The sequence below is a fragment of the Leopardus geoffroyi genome, chromosome B4 (genome assembly GCF_018350155.1).
Source record: "Leopardus geoffroyi isolate Oge1 chromosome B4, O.geoffroyi_Oge1_pat1.0, whole genome shotgun sequence".
Taxonomy (NCBI): domain Eukaryota; kingdom Metazoa; phylum Chordata; class Mammalia; order Carnivora; family Felidae; genus Leopardus; species Leopardus geoffroyi.
Genome location: NC_059341.1, coordinates 116,130,796 through 116,154,156, shown reverse-complemented (window position 1 = coordinate 116,154,156; position 23,361 = coordinate 116,130,796). Strand labels below are relative to the sequence as shown.

Here is a 23,361-nt window from a genome sequence, read left to right as displayed (position 1 = left end):
AGTAAGAAAAGCATAAGGAATATAAGGGTAGTGGAATGAGCTGGTCACTTTATACGGCCCTAAGTAAAACTGCAACAGAAAAAATAGGACAAGTTCTTACTCCAGGTGCCTCCGCCAGAAGACAAGGAAAATTGTGTCACCTTACCACAGTGGTTCTGAAACCTGAGTGTGAATTAGAATCGCCTGGAGGGCTTGTTAAAACAGATTGCCAATCCTGTCCCCAGTTTCTGATTTAGTAAGTCTGATGTGGGGCCCAAGAATGTGCATTTCTAGCAAATTCCCAGGTGATGCTGATGCTACTGGTTCGGACGCTATACTTTGAGAACCATTGCTCTGTAACACAAAGCCCCTTCCTCCTGTCACTGAAAGGCATGATCACAGATGTTATTACATTTTACCATAGAAGTGCCAACCATGCCGGGTTTCTATGGTCAAAGTTGCAGACTGATAAGAGCAGAGGAAGGGCTATTCCAATAAATGGGGTTTTCTGGGAAGAGCTGGAGGGGTGAAGGATCTCTGATAGCTTAGGACTAGGAAAGAGAGGGGCCCTGATGCACACATTAAGAAAAAGCCAATGGCTGGAGTGCCTGGGTGACTTAGTCGGGTAAGCGTCCAACTTCGGCTCAGGTCATGATCTCATGGTTCGTGGGTTTGAGCCCCGCGTCTGGCTCTGTGCTGACAGCTCAGAGCCTGGAGCCTGCTTTGGATTCTGTGTCTCCCTCTCTCGTGCTCGCTCGTTCTCTTTCTCTCTCAAAAATGAACATTAAAAAATTTAAAAAAGAAAAGACAAAGCCAATAGTTAAGGGAGTATGAAGTGGCCAGACTGAAGAAAATGTTGCTGCTAAGCACAGAAAACATTTCCAACATGATGCTCCGAGACCCTGCATTTATTAATTCCACAAATATTTCTCAAGCCCCAATGACATGTCAGGTACTATATGCTAGGTACTCCGGGTTCAACAGAGAACAAACGGTTACACGTTCCTGACCTTCTGGGGCTTACATTTTAACCGTGGCTGCTAATAAAGACAAGAGAGCCTGTAACCCAGACTTAACAGGCTGAGATCTCGGGATTCAGGACATGAGCTACGTCGTGTCCAAGAACAAAAACTGGGAGCAGCCCCCGGAGGCCTTGTTGGTTTCTCGGACATCGTTTGTGAGTCTGAATATAAAGAATGCCAAAGCGGTCTAGAATATAAAGAATGACAGCTAAGGAGCTAATACTGCCCCCGCGCCCCCCCCCCCCCCCCCGGGTCTGAACTTTTGGTCATTCGGTCTGAAAATCCAGAAACTCAGTTCACAGTCAAGGGTCCTCTGTCCTATCGTGTCTTATGTCCACAAACAGCTGATCTTATCAGAGCAGTTGCAAGGGCCTGGCTTGCTCCGTGCGTGTTAGGATTGACTACACAACCCAATATCCGCGGTGCTGGACTTCCCGTGGCAGTGATTTACAAGCTCAGGTCCACAAGCCAGACCACCCAGGTCCTAAATCTTCAGCCATTTAGCAGCTGTGGAACTGAACCAAAACTCTCCAAGCCTCAATTTTCTCACCTATAAAATCATAATAATAACTACAGCTCTTGCCCCATTGGGAGACTGTGAAAATCAACTGAAAACAAGGCATGTAAAGCGCTTAGCACAAAGCCTGGCCATCATAACTACCCAGGAGATAGTAGCTATGATTGCTTCCCCCCCACCCCCCAACTGGGTGTTGGGTTTATTTAAATCTACCCCTGCATTTCAGATGCGTGTACAGGGGTAAAAGTCACCATCTCGTCTACAAATTGCAAAATGGCTAGACAGGATCGTCACAGAAACTACAGGAGGAATAAACATCACAGGCAGACTGTGGATTTTGAGGTCAAGAGGCAACGCACAAGGTTGCATTGCTGAGTGGTCCTGGGACATCACTTCCGCACGTGATGGCTTGTGTTACCATCTGCTGGAGAGCATGCGAGTGTTTTGTGGTTGTCTGTATGACAGCTAAATTATATCAGGCTTTGGAATTACGTATGGAAGAAGGGGTGTGTCTCCCCACAAGGGGTAGAATGAACTACAAAAGTCAGTCCTATTAGCCGACAGTATGAAAAACAAAACAAAACCACACTACCCTCAGTGTCCATACAAGGAGGGGACGCCATGTTTAGACCACAGGCAACTCCAGGACCCAAATATGGCAGCCAAGTACCTGTGGAACAAGCAGACTTGAAAACTTGGGCACACTTTTCTAGGAGTACATTGGTGTGCCAGGGACAGCAGGAGTTCGGAGGGGGAGGAAGTTAATTTGTACAGAATTTAAAGCATTTATTATGTTTTTAAATAGGTTAACCCAAGCACACAGAGAGGTTATGGAACAGAATGAAAAAAAAAAAAAATCACATAAAGTTTTAGAACACTTCAAAGGGCAGCCTCCAGCCTTAACACCACCCCCCCCCCCCCCATTGTAGGGGAGGTTGGTTGCTTCCTTTGTAATTAGGACTTTCAAGGGAAAGTTTGAAAAGCACTCGAGTGGTGGAAAGAATATAGAAGTAGACATTTCAAGACTCGAGTTTAAGCTGGGAGGCTCAGACGCTTGTTTTGTTACCTTGAGCAAGTGACCCAACTGATCTTGGGCTTCCTCATCAGGTAAATGGGAATGTTCCTCACTCATTGCACAAGCACCTCGTAAATTCATCCTTAGCAGGAGAAGCAACTGACTTAAGAGGAGAAAATGCAACCCAGTCGCTCCTGTCACTCTGCTCCCTGTGGCTGATTGAAGATGGAAAATAAGAGAGAGCCATCTAGTAGGGGAGGAGAAGGCAGCAAATCCAGCCACTCGGGCCTCACTGCCTGTGGATTACTGTTAAAATTACTGTGTCTGCTCTGCAGAATTGCTGTTGGAATCTATTGAGGCTCCCTCTAGAGTGTTTCAAGTCAGCCTCTTGTTTTAGGCACCTATAATTCAGCATGCCTTTTCCAAAATACATTCAAAACCTGAAAATGAAATGCACAGCCAAGGCAATCAAATAACATCATTGTTCTGAGTGACAACCAGGGGCACTCTGATCCTATGACCCCATTAAATGGGGCTGCAACCTGCCATTGTCCTTTCAGTGGCAAAATCAGGAGCGCCCAGCACAGAGCATTGCTTACACTGGCAGGCGTCAAACAAATATTTGTTGAACTGAGTATCTTATCTGCCTATTTGATAGGTTAGAAAAATTGTCAGCTTTTTCATCAAAACTACCAGCCTTTCCCCCCCCCCCCATTCAAACCCCTCTTGAAATTCACTTCCATTAAGGCTTTTGTAATGCATACTAGCAGCAAGGAATTTACTGAAATGAAAAAATAAATGCAAAACTCCAAGCTCCCACCTGTGCAGCCATGACATGCTATTGTTTGAAGCAGAGTATATTATTTAACTTGGATGACAAGCTCAGGAGGTAGGGACCCTGTCTTTCAGAACACCCCACTCTGAGCACACTGGGAGTTCTTGATAAACAGCAGTAAGAAATGCTGCGGAGGGACCTCTTTTAATTATTTATTTTTCCAACCCCAGATTTTTGGCCGCAGGTTTTTACTCCTGGCTTGATTTCCAAGGGAACCTCTCTCCCGGAAGCTCCCACGAAGATGGGTAAACAGCGCTCTGACCCACCCCCTTCCCTCCTCATCCCAGAGCAAGTAGGAAGACCTGACCACCCCAAAACGTGGATTGTGAGCGAGTGCACTCAGGATGTCTGCTGGGTTTGGAAGGGAACTAAGTCCTCCAGGACCCAACGGGTAGAGAGAGGCAGTCAAGAGAAATGTTTTGGCTCCACACATCTACACAGCTGTCAGATGGCAAAGCTCGGACTTCCACTGTTATTACCTGCTGTGGGCCTCTGAGCTGTCTTGTCATTAACCCCAGAGACCAAGTATGCCTGAAGCTTGGCACTAAGTAACGTCTGGGGGGCGGAGGGGCGGGTATGTTCAAGTCTTTCAACAGAGGAGTAAAAGGAAATGGTTTCTGCCAAACTGGAGCTCTCAGATTATAAAGCTCTCATGAAAATAGATGTTGAATATATGTGTATGGCAAGATGAAGGCATTCAGGGAGCATCATTTGTTATCTATGCTTAAAAAAATTATACCAGTAACTAAAGAAAGGCATTATGTGTGTGTCCCAGCACACAACCGACAGGCAAGGAGGGAGAAAAGCAAATGACCATCTAAGGAGCCTTGCAAAAGACCTCAGGTTTTTTTTTTTTTTTTTCCCCTGAATAATAGGACTTAATATTTGGTGAGATGTGCTTTTCAGAGACAGGGGTGGGGGGGTGGGGGTGAGAGTGTCTTTCCCTACATATAGTAACAGACCTTAGAGCCAAGGCTCTCCTGCGCGCTTATGCAACAATGTATCAATACAACACATTTTCCAAGTGGAGACTTCTCCCCTTCCTCTCTGACTGCATTTTATACCAAAACAATGGCAACACCTGTAGCCGTTAATTTCTGCTCTTTGATTTCTGTCCAGTTATAAAGGAGGCTCTCAGCAGGCTCCCCTCTCAGGAGCCATATGTGGAGTCGATGTGCCAGCAGCCTTGGAAGGAAACCAGCCTCTGAGAAGTGCACAATGGCTCCATAATCCCCATCAACTGGACCCTCTTGAACCGCGGCTTTATTTTCCAGTGAAAGAGCTGCCAATCTCCAGAGTCAAGCTGGGGCTGCCCTGAGAACCCAGGGGAAACCTGTGCTCTTACTGGTTGGACACAACACAAGGGTGGTGCTTCTGCGCCCCACAGTCTCCACCGGCAACGTGGAGCCCAGAAGCTGCCTGTAGCACCCCAACATCTTTCCTTGCTTCCCTCCCGGCTGAAGCTTTCATCCACAAAGCCACCTCAACCTCCCCTGCCTCTCCCCCCAGAGACCAAGTGCCCCCACGGCAGAGCCACAGCCTCCCGCCCGCCCTCGCACTAGGTCAGGCTGACGGTTCCGTTCCACCCAGCGTGGGCCGCTTTTCCAGGCCAGCACTGACCCAGGTTGAGCAGGCTACCAACTCTTCAGACCACATCACATGTGTTGCGGGGAGGGGGGGTGCGCAACGGCTGGGGTGTGGCAGCATGCCTTTTGGGTTCACCGACTTCTCTGCCCAGGGCGCTGTGTTTGGCAACCGAGTTGAGAAGGGTCAAGCCACACGCCTGCTAACACCCGTACACCTGGGGAGGCGATTAGGGAAGGGAGCGGGTAGGCTGCCTGCGGCGCCTCAGCCCCAAACAAGCGTCGTTTGGACAGAGAAGGATGACACTGGGATACAGTCACTAGAGTTTTAAGCCAAACTCCTACCCTCTCCACCTTGCCGTTTACGCTCCCTCTGGGGACCTCTGGCTGTGCTCTAGAGCAGCCGAAGGTCTCCGAGACCCCGTGAAAACGGCTCGCTGGCCGCCAGCCGGCCGTGTGAATCCCAGACCTGGTAAATGGCAACCTGGTCTCCCTCCCGCTCGCCCTTGGCGGCGGCTCCCCACCGGGAGCACTCCCCTCGGCGTCCCGGCGGCAGGACTTACGCAGTTTTGCTCGGCCGTCTGGAAGTCCCAGGAGCAGCTCTTGGCGCGCTCCTGGATCTCACTCATCCTGAAGAGGCAGAGTGCCGTGGTGGCGGGGGAGCGCTTCTCCTGGCCCTCGCCGGTGGCCGCGCTGAACACACCCGCCCAGACGCCCAGGGCCTCCACCAGGCTGGAGGAGAGGAGCAGGCGCCGGCCGTCGGGGTGGCCGTGGCCGCAGTCGAGGGCCGCCTGGCCCTGGAACTGCAGCACCTTGGCGCTCTGCGCGATGCGCACCATGCTGGGCCAGCCGGTGGCGGCGCCGCTCGTATAGTTGTAGGGATAGTAGGGGAAGTAGACGCTGCCGTTCCAGAGAAAGGCGTCCACGAAGTGCAGGCTGCCCGCGCCCCCGCGCAGCTTGAGGCGGCCCAGCTCCTCCGTGGCCAGGCTGCGTCCCTCCGTGTCCTTGAGGGCGATGGCGGTGTCGCGGTCGGACGCCGCCGGATTGCAGCGGCTCGCGGTCTCGGGCTCCGGCAGCACGTAGGTGGCGGCCACTGCCAGGTACCAGCGGTTCTGGTCCCCCGCGCGGTACACAACGCCGGCCGTCGAGCCCTGCGGGTGACAGGACACCACCTCGGTGCCGTTGCGCAGGGAGCTGTGGCTCAGGTTGCCCAGGAGCCGCACCTCGCAGGCGCCTCGGTCGAAGGTCCAGCCGGTGAGCAGCAGCCCCTGGAGGTCGGCCGCCCCCTCGCTGTAGGGCAGCAGCAGCTTGCTGAAGCTACTCCCCGGCCGGGGCCGCGCGGGGGGCGCCAGCGAGACGGGCTCCGTGCAGTTGCCCGCCTGGTCCCGGTACAGGCGCGAGAGCCTGTGCTCCAGGCTGTAGTCCAGCTGGTCCAGGCAGCTGCCGCTCGCCACGAACACGCCGTCCGCCCGGCTCGCCGCGATGGCTCCGATGGCTTGCTCCGACCGCCACACGGGCTCGTCCGCGCCCCGGCTCGGCGCCGCCAGCGCCAGCAGATAGGCGAGCAGGGGCAGCGGCGCGGCGGGACGCGGGGGGCGCGGCGGTGCCTTCCTCCGGGAGACCTCCATGGGGCTGGGGGGGCCGCCCCCGGGCAGGGCGCGCGGCGGCGACGGCGACTCAGGCGCGCGGCGACGGAGACGCGGGCGGCGGCGGCGGCGGCTCCTGCGCGCGCTCGGGCTCCTGCGGCCGCCCCATCCCCGCGGCTCACCCGGGAAGGAGAGCAGGGAGGGCGGCACGCGGCGGGGTCGCTCCGGCAGCCTGTGCGGCGGCGGTGGCGGTGGCGGTGGCGGCGGCGGCAAGCCCTGCGCGCTCCGGCGCCGCTTCCTCCTCGCCCTCCTTCTCCGGAGAGTTCCTCTGTGCAGCGCTGGCGCTCGCGGGGAGGCGCGGAGGGTAAGGGAGGGGACGGGCGGAGGGGAGCGAGGCAGGCGGGGAGGGCTAGAGAGGTTGGGTGCGCTTGTGCGTTTCACTTTCCCATTGTGAAAGTGGGATGCAACTGGCCCCCTTCCTCATCCTCTTCCTCCTCCGCCCTCCGCCTCCTGCCCGCCCGCCCTCCCTCCACGCCCATCTCCCCTCCCCTCTTGATTCGGTGAGATAGGGAGGAGGAAGGTCTCGTAATTTGGGTTACTGTGTAGGTGGCCTCTTTCATCTATTCATAACAAAGCTGAGCAGCCTGCTGTTGCCGCCGCGGCCGCCACCATCGCCCCTTGGCGCTCCCGGGGCTCCCGGGGCGCGCTAGCAGTACGCCGAGCGGGCTCCCGCGCCCGCCCGTCAGCCCGCGGGGCTGCTCCAACGCTCGGGTTTTGTTTACGAGAGCAGCCTGGGGGATACGCAATGCACGGGGAGCCAGAACCCAGGGCGCCGAGGGTTTGCAGCTGAGGCCCAGGGCTCAGGCCACAGGGAGGCTGCGGGGAGGCTGACAGGTGTGGAGCGGCGGGAGGGAGGCCCAGGGGAGGCGCGCGGGAGACGTGGACGAGCCGGGGAGGCTCAGGGGACCAAGGCGTCCCTGCCACAGCAGTTGGGTTTCCCCTGGTCACAGGAGTGAGGTGAGGAAAAGGCAGGCGCCAAGACTCCGCTTCTGGACAATCCCCGGGGCCAGAGCTCCCATATTTGAAAAGGTTCTCTCATCTCCCTTGGCAACGGAGTCCCAGGCTCTCAGACCTAGTGCTTAGAAAGTTCTACTCACCGTCTAACCTTAATGATCCTGGCTAACGTTTATTGAGCACTTACTGTGTGCCGGGTGCTGTTCCAAATTTACCACATGGACTAAGACTCGTTTAATTCCCTAATAACCCTTTTAATTAGCGACTGTTATTATCACTCCCGTTTAGCAGTGAGAATGATCATGGAGAGGTTATGGAATTCCGCCGGGGTCCTAATGCTGGTTTGACGGTGGAGGTGAGATTCGAATCCCTATCTAGCTCCAGGGCCCTTTCTTTACGCATCCGCATCCCGCCCTAGCCGAGCGCCACCTGTGGCCCATCCGATACCGCTGCGAGATCCTCTGCAGGTGAGAACTGAAAAGGTCCCCAAGTTAAATGCTCCAACCTGCCCTGCCCAGCCCAGCCTTCTAATCTTAGAGCCAGGTACCCTATTTCCCTAGAGGCTCTCCCTCTGTCTCATCCTTTCCCACTTCTTTTCTTTGGACCCTCCAAGGTCTCCCCACCTCACCCAGGGGCGCCTCCAAAGCCAGCAAGAATTTGTGAAGCACGGCGAATGTCTGAATCATTGCACACCTGGGTGTCCGTTCATGATTTCGCAGGAGGGGCTTCCTAGAGGAGGCACGAGTGCCTCCCAGCTTCCTGAGGCGGCCGATGGCATCACCAGCGCACTTAGAGTCTGGCAGATGATCCAGATGGTGTACCTGAGGACCCTTATGCATCCTTGCAAACAGATCCCTGTCCCCTCCCTGATTATTTCCAGACCAGAGGGCCCAGGGAGAGTAACTGGTTGCATCCCCTCTCTTCCTTCCATTCCTGGTTCCCCAACTCTAGATGGAATCTGTCTCAGGGGGGACGGGGTAAGTGGGCTCCCTCCAGATGCTGAGCCTTCTTGAAGGAACAGCTGTTGCAGGTTTTCAACGTCTACAACAGTGCATCGCGTCCCCGCCCCGTGCTGAGGGATAAGGCAGGAGAAGGAGCTCTGAGAGGCTGGAGGAGCTGAGGGTGAGGTGAGGTAAGAAGCAGAAGAGAAAGAAAAGTTTCTGCCCTTGACGTGCAGTGAAAGGATCGGATCACTCCAGCGGCGGCTCTCCTATTCTGGATTCAGCGTGGTCATTGATCCCTTCCTAATTTCCTCGTTTGAAACTGGATAACATTGTCTTTGCCTACCCGCGGGGCAGTAAATAATCTCGTGAGCTGTAAGGTGGCTCTTTCCACTGCAGTGGTGGTGGCCGGGAGACCGGTAGGAGTGGAGGAGGAAGGGGAAAGAGCCGGGACACCAGGCCGATGTTCACCAGGAGATGAGCCGTTAGGCAAATCGGATGCCGTCTCTGTTCCAAAATCATCAGGCCTCACTCCCCCAATCCCTGCCCACCAGAAATATTTTAAGAACTTCTGCACGGCTGGAAATGGGGAAAGCGGTACGTGAGAGACATCTGCAGGAGCTCACAGAAGCCGTCACCGCATAGTAGGGCATTTACGTGCTGGCAGTTTGACAATTTTCCCTGTGAGCGATGAAGAAGGCGATGATCTCCACCGCTGTCATGAACCGGCTGTGGCAGTGTTGTTATGTGCTGAGAAGCAACAGTTCAATTCCATTCCGGAGATGGTTTTACTTCACTAGTAACCAAGCAATTTCTCTAAGTCCTGCCGAGTTGGTACAATCAGTGGCCGACCATCTTGGGAGCTATTTGGATTAAGCATACTCTATGGGGCAGCATTTTGATCACTACTCAATTCATTGCTGCCTCGTTTTGAGAAAGAGACATCTTAAAAATACTACCAGCAAGAAGTATAAATGGCCTTGATGGCTACAGTTTCTCACCATTCCACGGGACCATAAGCCCCACTCTTGAAAGCACGCTGCTTTTTCTTCCCATTTAATTGGATGCAGGCGCCCATGGTGAAAGAAATCAGAATCTGTGCCTACTTTTTGGCATGAAAAATGCAGGAGACTAGGAAGCATATAAATGTATTCTTTGCTGATCCTACCCCATTTTGTACAAACATGTTTGCCCCTTTCCAATTTTCCTGTGTACTAAAGCTCCACCTTCAGGACACAAGTTCACATTTGAAAAGTGTGGGAAATACGAACAACAAAAATAAATATTTAAGCATGTGGATTCTGTCTTTGATGGCTTTCTCCTGGACGCTGGCGTCTGGCCAAGGGGGCAAGTCCCATTGGCAACAAAGCTTTCCTCTCCAACTGATGGAGCCCATCCTGGTGGGCGTCACTCGTGGCACATTCGGAACTCCTTGTAACACAACTGGCTGAAACCCAGAGAAAAAGAAGATGGTGCAGATTTATCCTCCAGACAGAGGCCTGCTACCACGGAAACAGGCAGTTCAGACTGATTCCGAGCAGTTTTATTTGTAGCATTCAGTAGATGGGAAAGTCTTCATAATGAGAAAATATCAACTCCCTCAGGCATCTAAGGCAATCTGGGTTAACCAGACCATCCACAATCAGACTCATTTCTGCTGGACAGGACTTTATAGATTCAGTGGTTTCCTGCTGAGGCTCAGGACATTAAGAGCTGCTCGGTAGGCGATTGGTCACAGTCACAAGATGGCTATCACTGGTGTTTTCAGTTTTCTTTCTGACTTAAAAAAAATTATCTGACAGTGATCTGTAGGGATGACTGGGCTGGCAGAGATCAAAAGCAACTAAGATACTAGTTCCAGTGGTCAACGAATTCTCTGCCTTGTACAAGGAGCTACAACCCCTTGGCAGCATTTGGGAAATGCCCAGTGGGTCGAATAGTACCAGTGTTGTCCTTCTAGGACTTAAAACAGGCCACTTCCTTCTCCACAGCTTTGCTCAAATCTATGTGGTCTTCCACATCCAGGCCCTTATCAAAGCTCCCAGCCCCTTTTGGTGACTGGCAGGAAAAAGAAATGAGCCAGCCTCCTTTCCCCGTCTGCTGATGAGTAGATGTTGAAAGCAGATAAGATGAAGGGCCATTTAATAAGTTTGAATTGACGCCGAGACGAGTTGAATGCAACTCAATCACCATGAAAAGTCAGTCAAATGCAGCACAGTTAAGGTGACTGAAGGAACACAATGCTTGTCTTCTTGCCCACCCAACATGGCCCCAGGCAAGTGTTGAGCATTCTTATGCTTGGCGACACTGGCCCATGCCTTTGGTTAAAGTGATGGAATTCTGGTTGACCCCAAACATTACTGTTGTCCTCTTTCCTGTGTCATGGCTTAATAGTTCATGGTCATTTACCAGCAGAGTTGCAACGGTAGATGGGAGAATGGGTTGGAGGTACAAATAAACAATTCTTTCCTCAAGGTCCAATGACTTCCTTTCAGCTAAATACCAGCCTTCAGTCAGCTTTAGGGGCTATTTCCTATAGAGAGGGTGTAAAATGTTGTTGGTTTTTAAGAGACGCCATCCTGGCACCCTAATAACTCATTCCTCAGGTCATGCACTCAGTGTCATGAAGTTTCTCTCGAGCCCTTTCTCCAAACATTCACAAGAATTATCAGTGTAACCACTGAGTCTGAGACCCTTACTGGTTGAAAGCAAAATGTGGCAAATCATCAGCCGTCCCAGTGTTTTCCCAGACCACCTGAGTGAAGTACGCAAAATCACTGGTGAATTGTTTCTTCAGATTTGCGGAACCTGTGTAACGTGCTGAGCAATCTCCCGGTCACCAGCTTTTGTCTGATTTTCACAAGATTTCAGTCTGTCCCTGCTCGCATTTTCCTTGCAGTTCTTTTGAAATACGGAGCCGAAAGGGCATCAAGGACTGGACACAAAATGCTGATCCCCTTTTAGTGTATTTTCCTGCGTCTCTGTTCTGCCATCACAGCTCTGAGGCTCCCCGCTAACATGATCCTGGGCCCCGAATCCTTTGATAACTGGCAGCTTGGCATAAACCCATTCAAAGAGAAGAGCTGCCAGAAACCAGGCCCTCATATTAATAATAACTCAAACTCTTGAAATGAATAGCAGACGATAAGATAAACACACAGATAACTTCACAGTCACTCATACTTCCATTTCCTTGAGATTCTGACAGAGGGAGATGCTCTGAGCTGACAACAAAGTTTTTCTGGACTGGGAAGTGAGGGGCCTGCTGCTCACCACCGAGCTGGCTTCCCTTCGGATTCTTACACCCTTGCTGTTCCCTAGAAAATGCTTCCACCAAGGTGGGCAAGAAGCAACTGGCATTGGCTTTGTGCTTGGATCATTGCTGTTGGGAAGTTCAGCATGGTCTCCATGGTCAGAACATTCCCACTTGTCACCCATCCTGAGGAAGGCACTGGCAGTACGGGAGTCCAAACAGCATCTCCCGGACGCCAGCAGCCTCGTGCACAGAATCCCAAGTTCAAATCCCATGGGAGACTGAGCATTCACCTTGCCTTCTGCACCTTCCCTAACCCTTCCTATTTCTATCTTCTTCCCCATCTGTGCTGGATGTTCTCCATTTCTCTGCACATACCATTTCCCCACGCTTCCCCATCCTGCCTATGCCCGGAAGTTCGACGTTTATGGGCATCTCCCTTGCTTTTTTGGCTTCTGTTTGGGTTCAGCCAATGGGAGGTCCCAGCAAGAGATCCAGAGCTAGATGGCTATGGGTGATGCCCAGATATTTCTTCTCCCAGCTCCCTCCCCGTGGCTGTGTTCATTGGCCTTGGTTGTGTCCCTTTGAAGGCTATAGATCCTGTGGACAGCCTTCTCTGGGTAATAACCACTCGCTGACCCTCAGGCCTGTGGGAGCCCATGCCTTCCTCTGTCACTAGCCCTTCCTTTCTCCCTTCATCTTGCCCACACATCTGCCGTGGTCCCTTCATTAATGTACCCATTTGCGTGTGTTCCCTGTTTCCTGTCAGAACCTTACCTCAACGTCCCTCCAAACGTGGAGAGAGAAGTGACCTAGAATGATGTTTAAACCCAGACGTTCTGCTTGTCCATTGATGGAACGCATGGGAGACTGCTAGGCACAATGGAACTCCTAGTCTTTCCAAATGTTTGGTTCTCCCCCAATCTGGCAGTGGAAGAGCTCCACTTTTCTTCTCTCTGCACAGACTGTCCTGTACGAAGTTCAACCTGGTGATACAGACAAACGGAAACTCGACTGGGTAGGATCATACTTTTTTTTCCAGCTAAATCATAAAGCTGAAAGCTTTACCTTACAAGTAAACCAGGAACTACCGGGAGCTTAGGGTTCAGAAGGTGACATGGGGACGGGGGTGGTTATGATCTCTAAAACACTGCTGCACGTTTGAAGTGTATTTTCAAACAAGACACGAAACTGAACATACTGCTTTTTCCTTTTTAGACATTTCTCCTTAAGGGAGAGCTTCAGCCGTCCCTTCAATACAGTCGAGAAATTCCCTTTTTATTCATTATTAACCGAAACAGGATTATTAAGAGATTGCCAAATTTCATCTCCAGACCTCGCCTGTGCCACCCCCCACTAACCTTTAAAGAGAAATTGGATATTCTCCGTTCCCTCCTGGCTCAAGGACAGGTGACCCCCACAGCGTTCGGTGGAGTAGAAATAGAAATCATCTTGAGTTCTAAAGACGGTACTTTTTTTTGAGGGTACTTTATTTTTACCCTGCTATGATTTCTGTGCTTTAATCATCTGAACCAGCCAATTTGAAACCCAACTCCCTTCATTTATTGGACATTCTTAATGGTGATTAAATATTTACACTGTCAGAGGCCTTTTTCTGCCCACCATGAAAGCTGCACATTCGGAACATTCAGGAGCTTTAAGAAAGGCACACACACTCACATTCACCGTCAAATAATCAAAGATAGATTTGTCAGTCTCTTTGATTGGGGCTGGGGGAGGGGAGGCTGGCAACAGGACAGGTGTGTGGTCCCAGCAGGTTGGCTTTCTTGCTGAATAAGGACTAGAGACGGAGCTCTTCTGAGGTCAGTTAGCAGAATTAGGCTGGGTCAAGACCCTCTTGTGGCTGGAGGATCCCCGGAATCCACCCACTAGGACTGCACTCCAGCCTGCCTTCTTCCGCTCACCGAGCCCTGCTCCCTGGCACGGGGTGAGGTATGTCCCAAGGAAAAGATGCTTTTGCTGCGTACAGAGACTCTGTAGGCTAGCTGTGGCCCGAGGCAGGCCACCCAATAATTATGTAGCCTCGGGCTCTTGGATCTTCTGGCCATCCCATTGGGTTTCCAAGCCTGGCACACAGGAGATGCTCAATAAATAATACCATCATCGTTATTATTACCATTATCAGATATCAGGGGTCTAAGGCTACGTCAACCCATTGTATTAGTTTGCTAGGGCCTGCCAAAACACAACACCACAGGCTGGGTGGCTTACACAACACAAACCTATTTCCTCACAGTTCTGGGGCCTCAAGTCTGAGACTAGCTTGTCAGCAGAGTTTCTTCTGAGACCTCTCTCCTTGGCTTTTTTTCTCTCTGTGTCTTCACATGGTCTTCCCTCTGTACACATCTCTGTCCAAATTTCCTCTTCTTACAAGGGCACCAGTCATACTGGATTAGGACCCACCCTGACCAACTTCCTTTTCCTTCATCAAAGACCCCCGTCTCCATATATAGTCACATTTTGAAATACTGGGGGTTAGGACTTCAACATGTGAATACGGGAGAGGAGGGCAACAATTTAGCTCATAATACCCACTTCAAATCCCATCCTTAGGAAGGAATTTTAACTCGCATTTCTTGGGCACGTGCCTAGTACTGAGCATATTACTTGGGTTTGGCCAGCACTTAGGACGTATGCTCATCTTTTGGCCCTTACCATCATCATCAAAAACAGCAAGTATTTACTAAGGGACTTCCATATATAGGGCTTTATGCTGAGGAGCTGGGGATATACCTGGTACTGTCTTTCATTTTTAGCAGTGCAATATTCTTTAAACAAGCCAGGCCCTTTCGTGCCTCCATGATTTTGCACATGCTATACTTTTTTAAAAAATTTATTTATTTATTTTGAGAGAAAGAGATGGAGCCAGGGAGGGACAGAGAGAGAGAGAGAGAGAGAGAGAGAGAGAGTCCCAAGCAGGCTCCGCGCTGTCAGTGCAGAGCCTCATGTGGGGCTCCAACTCACAAACCACGAGATCATGACCTGAGCCGAAATCCAGAGTTGGATGCTTAACCGACTGAGCCACACAGGTGCCCCTGCTATACTTTTTTTGTGTGTGTGACTATAGTATATCATTTTAATAGATCCCAGGCAAAAATTACACAATAATTTTTTTAATATGATACTCTATACCAAGTCTGGTGAAATGCAAACAATTCTCATTGGATACTCACACTATCCTTACAAGATATTTATATTATTATCTTCATATTACAGCATAAAAAACCGAAATTGGAAGAAGACAAATAACTTACCCAGTGTTATACACTTCTAAGAGGAAGGGGTGTAACTTTTCTCTAACATATCCTTCCCCTTTTCCCCGTCTTGCAAACTCCTATTCATTCTTCAAGGCTCGGTTTAAAAGCCACTTCCTCCTGGGAGTCTACCTTATAAGTGTACTAGAAGCTCTCTACAAGACTATGAGTTCCTTAAAAGATTTAATTAGAAGAGAAATCAAGTTCTGATTCATCTTTGTGCCCCCAGGAAGGAGCACAGGGCCTGGTGTGTAGTAAATGGTCATTCATTTATTCCAGAATGGGAATGAGTTATCTCTTGCTTGCCAGGTTCCATTCTAGCACTGTACTCAGACTTGCCTGTTGAATTTGTTTAACTGATTCCTCCACTTGGTTCCTCCTCTGACCTCTGACACTTTATTTGCCAGTCTATGATAGCATTTAAATCTTGCAATTTACGTTACACACGTACATTAATTGTGGATATAGCTTTTCTACTCCATTGTAGATTCCTTGAGGTCAGGGATAGTAGTATCTAATTCAGTTTCTCTCCATACTTTCTTTTATGCTTTAAACTCTTTGTTCATTTACTTTCTAATTTCTTTACCAGATCCCTTCTGAGAACCTACCATGCACTAAACGTGTGTTGACATCTGGGGATATGGCAGTGAGCTAAACTGATGGTTCTACCCCTATGAAGCTTTCTGGGCCTTGGGTGGACTCAATGTTCAAGAAACATCTGTTGAATTGTACACTAAAGACTTTGAATTCTTTAGGCACAGGGGTCATTCTTTGGGGGTACCCACAGCCCCAGGTACAATGACTTAACCTGGCAAATGCACAGTACATATTTATCAATTTGTGAATTGATGATCTCTGCTAAAGACAATAAACACAAAAGGAGAAAAGCAATATCCCACACAAATATTACCGACAATATGGAGGAACAACCACTGACTGTAAGTCTGAACATTGTATTTGGATTATTTGTTAATTTACGGCACCTTTCAAACTTTGTTTGAAAATGGCTTTGTGTTGAAAGAGAAAAGTCTTATACTGTAATTATGTTAGACAAGCTTATAATAATTATAATAATTATCAACTGAGTGCCAATAATACTTTAAGAACTCCACTGAGCATTAAGATCACACTGGTGTCTAACAGGTATTTAAAATTAAGCTCTTTCACATTGAAAGGGCAAAGATTCAGCATTTTCTATTTTTTTAATAAGCAAAGATTCTCACAAATAAAAACTCTCCTTATGCTAGAAATATCTGTTTACAGTAAAAACTTTCATCTAAGATGGTTACTGGATCCCTTCTAAATCCAGTTAGAGTTTAAACAATTGATTTTTTTGAACACACCTTCAATGATAGTCTCTTATGTTTGGAAAATACGATAACGTGACAGATCTCTGAACTCTTACACTGTGGAGGACACACCCATTGACAGACAAGCACATTTTCATGGGTATATCATTCCATTACACATAGAAATGCCAAGTTTTGATGTGCCCTAGGATTCCCCCTAGTGGATATGAAAGGTACTCAATAAAAATGAATACACATTCACCACTAACTGAGGGGAGTTGCTGGGTACTATGGTTTCAAGCTTCCATTCCTTCCTAACATCTGTTCCCCAAAGGTGGAAGTATGTCACCAATTAAGAAAGATTTGATTAGCACTCCTCTTTCTATCTGGCATCCGCAGTAATTAAGGTGTCTGCTTGCCGGCCTGCAAATGCAGCATGAAATTACAGTCAGCCCTAGAACAGAGCAATAAAATGAACATCCTTTAAAACACCACCACCTGATTTCCACAAGACACTTCCCCAAATTCTCAACTGTAACTATTTTGGCGCAAATCGATATGGCACCTTCATCCAAATCATGGAAAAAAAAAATCGTCTCTTTCCAGAGAATCTGTTAATAACTTTGTCAGTAGTGGCCAGCTACTGGCCACTCAAGCACAAATGTGCTTTTGTGTAATGTCCAACTCTGATTTCTGGGTGCTAGTCTTTGTTACGTCTTTTGACAAATCCCCACTACTTATGTGGAGTGCTTATAAATTCATTCTATACACACTTGTTGATTATAGGCATACAGTACTAGGTACCCGAGGATGGGTGGAAGGAGGAAACAGATATGAAGAAGACACAGTTTTTGGCTTCCATTAAAGCTAACAATCTACTCTGACATGGCATTTTTCTGTCTCGTCACTGGTTCCCCTCCTTCTACCTACCTCTTTAAATGTTGATATGGAGGGGATCATGGTGACTATCTTTACCTGCCCAGAGAGCTTTACCATCCCTGTTTTGCTGGTAGTAGAGCCTGCCCCTGTACCCCGTTCCCAACAAGATGTGGGCACATGACCGAGCCTGGCCGATCCCAGTGCCCCATATCTTGCCATTGTGTTTGGTCTAAGCATGGGTCATATCGTCCAAACAAAGCCAATCAGAGTTCTATCTTGGGATTGTTATATGGACGGTAGGAGAAAAAATGTCTCTTACTGAGGTGGTTAGTCTGGGGCGACCAGTTGCCTTTGTTCTCTGCCTAGTAGATAAGTTGAGTCTGGAAAAGTAGACAATGAGGCCAGCACTCAAAGAGAAGCAGAGAAGAGACAACTAAAGAGACAGAGATTGAGGCCCACTAGGACTGTCCTTTGATCCGCTGATTAGGGCTTTCATCACCGTTCTGTCTCTTGTCACTGTTCTACTTTCCCTGGTCAATATCACCAATACCCATGGGCTTCTACTATTACTTACCTGCTGGAAACTCTAAAATCTCTACGCCAGAGTGACCTCTTCAGTGTTAGATCTGTAGGTCAAAATGCCCACTGGTCACCTCTCTTGAAATTCCACATGCACCTCAAACCAGCTTTCTTCCATACCTTTCCCCCACATGTTCCCAATATTGACGACACCATTGTCCACCCACATTCTTAGTCCAAAAGCTGGAAGTCATCTCAGATACTTCCCTCCCTCTCTCTATCTAATCAACTAGTAAGTCCAATAGTTTTATCTCCTTAAGATTTTTCATATCCCAGGTCCCTTCTGTTTTCTCATTCCTACTCCATAATTTGGTCTGTTCTTACTTCAAACCTGGGCTGTTTTAGGTGAATTGGTATTCCTGGCCCCAAGCTCCCTGTCTACGCCCATCCATTGCCCTCTCATTTTCTTCCAAGATGGAAAGTTCATTAGACTGCTTCTTTTGAAAAATCCTTCAATGACTCCTCATCGTTTTATAATCTTTTCATGTCATGGCCCCATGAGGCTCCACTGTGTTTCTTCTACCCTCCTAGACCCACACGAGGCCACTTGCTGCTGGAGGTAACTGGGCTAGGGGCTCTGGCTGCCAGGCTCTGCACAGCAGTCCCAAGGGCTGAGAGAGTACACATATAGCATACTTTGGGGGAAGCTCTGGCTTAGAAATTACAGCTTACGCTTCTTAGCTTGATATATAAGGTCCCTGCCTGCCGATCTTTGAAATCTTATGTTCCTGTTCTTTCATACACACACGTAACCACACTCTGGGCTGAGCTCATTGGAGAGTAGTTGTGTGGGGCCAGTGCACCTGAACTCTGAGGCATCCTTTGGTATGGGTTGATATGCCTGGGGGTTTGTTGTTTTGTTCTGTCTAAAGGAAGAGGTTGATGTTAGGCTTCTGTGGAAAGACGCAAAGAAAAGTAGATGAAAACAGTATGCTTCCTATTCTTCAGACATTATCCAACAGAGAGCAGGGGGAGGCAGGAGCTGGAAGGTGTACTTTGACCAAGGCTTATGATATTCAAGGCGTTGACACCACTGTGGGGTCAGTGACTTAGTGAACACGGAGGCAGAGAATAGGGCCCCCTTCCTACCTTTGCATAGAATACTGTTGCAACATGAGGGGTGACACAATATCAGGGAAGAAGCCACATTCTCAAAGACGCTTGGCTGGGGTCTCCCTAAAATGACTGGAGAGATTGAAGAAGGAAGGAATTGAGTCTTAGTGGGTAAAACTCAAGAGTATGAATCATGTGATCTCATTGTTACCCATCAGGGAGACCTGTGAAAAATAGTGAGAGGAAGTTGTCTAAATCAGTTATGATGTGTTTAGCTACAAAGGAAAAAAAATCTAACTACTTGTAGCGGAGAAAAATGGGGGTTAAATTTTTGCACACAAGGAGTTCAGTTGCCAATATTGGTTGCTATTCCGTGTTAAAATCAAAGAACCCTCAAGCTCTTATCTTTCTGCTGTCAAAAGACAACTGCCACATTTGCAAATATCAAGCCAAGAAGGGGAAAGCTAGCTTTCTCCAACAAGATTCTGTCCTTTTGTATCCAAAGCAGGGACCAGAGCTGACTTCCCCATAGTTTTCATTGACAGGAATGTGGTCACATGTCCGCTCTAGATTAGACCAATCACTGGCAAAGTGAAAAGGAATGACCGGGGTTGGCTCCTGACTGGCTCCTGAGCCTGGGTCTGAGGGGAGGAGCATACCTCCCTTGAGATCATCCCAGATCATTCCAGATAGGAAACTAAAGTTCCGTCAGCAGGGAAGAAGGATGGAAGGGGAGGAAACGAGTGATGGGTAGGTAAAGAGTGATTTCTGTTCCTCCAATGATGAAAGGTTTGTGGTTCTCCATTCCAGCAAGGTCTCCAGCCCCCTCTTTGCATTGGCTAAGTCCTGCTCATTCTTTGGATTCCCACTCTAGCTTGCTCTCTCTCATTCTCCAGAATTGACCACTCCCTCCCTGGGGCCACCAACACACCAGGTTCACACCCCTGTCTTTGCTGTCATTACACTCCATTGCAGTGGAGTCTCCCGATGGCCCTAGCCTCCTTGGAGGAAGGGGTTATATCACATTCATCTTCGTCTCTAATGTCAGCCATGACGCCTGGCACACAGTAAGTGTTCAGTATTTGTGGGATAGATGTTGTATAAACAAATCCAAGGTAGAAAATAATCATGTTAGTGCCACATCTTCAAGCATGAAGGCCCACTAAATATGCACAGTAGACAGCCATTCAATTCAACCACACATATTTATGGCAGGTCTATTGTCTGCCAAGTGCCAGCGGCAATCTAAGAGGATAACATAGGCTCCGTGAACTCAGAGAGCATGTGCACTGCAAAGATAACCAACAATACAAAACAGCATCTGATAAGAGTCTCATTAGAGCCACAGGAGTGCAGTGGCAGGGGGAGACAGAGGGCCCTGGGACAGGGGTGGCATGGTAATTAAAATCCGCAGGTAATCCCAAATCTTAATATAATCAACACTTTCAACCTCCACCCATCCACAACTTCTTAATGATGTAGGAAAATTGTCAGATTTGAATGTCATTTCTGTCAGTGCACCTGTGACCCATAGTAAAAGAACCACATGGTAAACAGCCAAAGAGGAAACCAGGGAGAAAAGGGGACCTTGGTAATTCACAGCTCAGATAGTCAGCTCGTGAATAGCTGAAAGCTGACGCGGTTTTAGCCGGTGATTTGAAGATCAAACGATTCAGTATTTCACAATGGTACTGCATTTGAGGTTTTTGTTGAGGAAAAGTGGTAACTAAAACCACGTGAAAGGCACAGTGAAATGTACTAAATGGTTAATTTTATAGGCCCCGCGCTGCATGGAAGCTGTGTTTTTGCAATGGGGCAATACTGAAGTCATCTGAAGCAATGCGGACAATACTGAGAGTCTACTAAGAGGTTCTTAATATTTTGGGGGTGGGGGCTGGGGGAGGGTGGGCACGTACTCCTTGGACAGTCCACGGAAGTCTATAGATGCTTCTCAGAACGTTTTTCAATTTTACAACATTTTTTTTCAGTTAAAAGAAAATACATAAAATTACAAAGGAAGCCAATTATGTTGAAATACAGTTACAAGATAATAACATTTTGACACAGTAACAGATGTGCTTCTTTAGTAATATTGTAAATAACAAGACCTAACAGCATCTCTAACGTGTTGTCATGATCCAAAGTAGGGATAACTATAATTCGGGTGTGTATGGCAATTGCCATGCGATTGGAAAAAATCCCTGGTTTCGCTTGGTGAGAAAGTCACAGGTGCTCCTGTTACTATTCTAATTTGTTGCCTACATTCATAATCGAGGGAAATGCTAAGTTTCAGTTAGGGAAAGTGAAGATGTAATTTCGTTTTCGATCCAAGGTCACAGACCCAGTTTAAAAACTGTTGTCCTGGGGCGCCTGGGTGGCTCAGTCGGTTAAGCGGCAGACTTCGGCTCAGGTCGTGATCTCGCAGTCCGTGAGTTCGAGCCCCGCGTCGGGCTCTGGGCTGACAGCTCGGAGCCTGGAGCCTGCTTCGGATTCTGTGTCTCCCTCTCTCTCTGCCCCTTTCCCCGTTCGCGCTCTGTCTCTCTCTGCCTTTCAAAAATGAATAAATGTTAAAAAAAAAAAAAGATCTTTAAAAACTGTTGTCCCGAGGTCCCTCTACCACATGGTGGCCAAGTTGAAAACCAGGGTCAGCATGTGTTTTCCTGTCATCAGTGGACACAGGTCCAGAATGTCATCTTCCGCCTATTTGAGTAATTACATTACAATTTGCATTCTGCTCCTTAAAAAAAAAAAAAAAGGTTCTTAGATTCAACAACAGAAAGGGGGATGGGCCCCTATCAGGATGCCAGTTGGAAAAGACCTTTTTATTTTTTAAAAATGTATATTTATTTTTGAGAGAGAGAGAGAGAAACAGAGAGAGAGGATCCAAAGCAGGCTCTGCACTGAGAGCAGAGAGCCCCATGGTGGGGTTTGTACCAAGAACCGTGAGATTCTGACCTAAGCTGCATTCAATCTGCTGAGCCCCCCAGGCGCACTTTTTAAAATTCACCCGCATCAACTCTCCTTGCCATGTGGTTGTCTAACACGGGTGTTACCATGTTTCCTGTTGATTTAGTAGTTGTTGGGTCCTTTACATCCTCTGTGGTATTCTTACCTCATCAAATGTGGACATTTTAGAGGCAGAAAATGGCTCAGGAAGCAGACGTTCACCCTCTCCACCTAGGGAGGCAGTTTGACCATCCGTTGCATGAAGCAGCACTGAAAATGGATGAAGAAAGAGTCCAGGTCCCCCTGGGAGGGGAACTTTGTGCCCCTTAAAATACAAATTATTTTGTAAACTCCTGTAAATTTTCATCTTTTTTTTTTTTTTTTTTTCCAAACAGAAAGCTGTAATAATGGACGGGGCTCATTCACAGTTCCCCTTTCCTGTTTATTTTAGGACTTACCTAAATGAGGAGAGGGGAGCCCAAGGGGAAGTGTCCCGACACTGTTGGCAAGGGCAGATCACTATTTTTTTATTGCAAAAATTAAGTTCCCTCCCAACTTAGAAATAAACATACCAGGAGCCAGTTCTTCAACAATTACTGTTTCATTTCTTAGGTGTGTTTTCCAAGTTCAGCTTCCATACCTGTGAATTTGTTTTTAAAGGTAAAAATCAATTTGACATCTAAATCTACATCTACACGGCAGGTAATTAGGAAAACACTAGGTGACTTGGGTGGGGGACAGACACATCAGACAAATTTCTCAGACATCTGTCTGATTCTCAGACAAATCAGATTAACAAGGGCAACATATTCCCAAATATGGAGCTGGTACACCTTCCTGTTGAAAAGGCTTTTGACCAGCTACACATTTATTATGTATAAAACATAAAAGTAAGCTAAGGTTAAGAACGCTGCTGGGTGGTTGTCTACCTGACCATAGGCCATTATTTTTCCCAATCAGCAGCTGGAGAATCACTTCCTCAGTTACATTTGCATTTCAATGATAAGACAAGGAGGGCAGAGATCTTAGTCTATTACAGCTACTTGTGTGCATGCTTTTCTTTCCTCCGTTTTGAATTTCTAGATCTGATCTTGACATCTAGGGTCATGCTGGACAATTAGGTTCTCGATAAACATTTACCAAACTGGCTAGAACTCTAAGAGGTATGGCCAGCTAGGGAGCATGCAGCAACTGATTTTTTTTTTTTTTTTTTTTTTTGTAAAACTGATCAGCAGTGTCAAAAGATATCCTGCCAATAACGTGAGCAAAAATTTGCAAGCCGCATAGAAGAGGCGAGCCGGTAGGGAGGGTCTAAATGGGTAGCGAAAAGGCCAGAAATGAATAAAATGAAGTCTTCCAGGAACCTGACAAAGCTCAGTAGGTCACTGTTGAATGAAGTACTAATTTTAATATTAATAGTGACCACGGTTGCATACTGACTTGTGTAGTTTCCTCATCTGTAAAGTGGAGACCTGAACAGCAGCTACATCGTGGGGCTCCTCATCAGGATTAAATGAGTTAATGCACGTAACACACTTAGAAGAGCAATTGATATTTAATAACTGATACCTTTTAGTAAAAGTAATACTGATACT

The 23,361-nt window shown here is 48.1% G+C and overlaps 1 protein-coding gene and 1 long non-coding RNA gene across 3 annotated transcripts in view; one reads left to right on the top strand and one right to left on the bottom strand.

The window, feature by feature from the left end:
* Nucleotides 1-7,018, bottom strand: part of PLXNC1 (plexin C1) — a 152,040-nt gene extending 145,022 nt beyond the window's left edge. The window contains exon 1 of one of the 2 annotated variants that reach the window (XM_045467017.1): nucleotides 5,515-7,018. In XM_045467017.1, the coding sequence (XP_045322973.1) occupies nucleotides 5,515-6,579 (1,065 nt within the window). In that variant the 5' untranslated portion in view covers nucleotides 6,580-7,018. The remainder of the gene's footprint in view (nucleotides 1-5,514) is intronic. The other variant, XM_045467016.1, reaches the window with a different exon arrangement.
* Nucleotides 7,019-7,168: 150 nt separating this feature from the next.
* Nucleotides 7,169-10,966, top strand: LOC123592098. Its single transcript, XR_006709592.1, has 2 exons — nucleotides 7,169-8,018; nucleotides 8,582-10,966. It is a non-coding gene; the product is annotated as an uncharacterized LOC123592098 (long non-coding RNA).
* The last annotated feature ends 12,395 nt before the right edge of the window (nucleotides 10,967-23,361 follow it).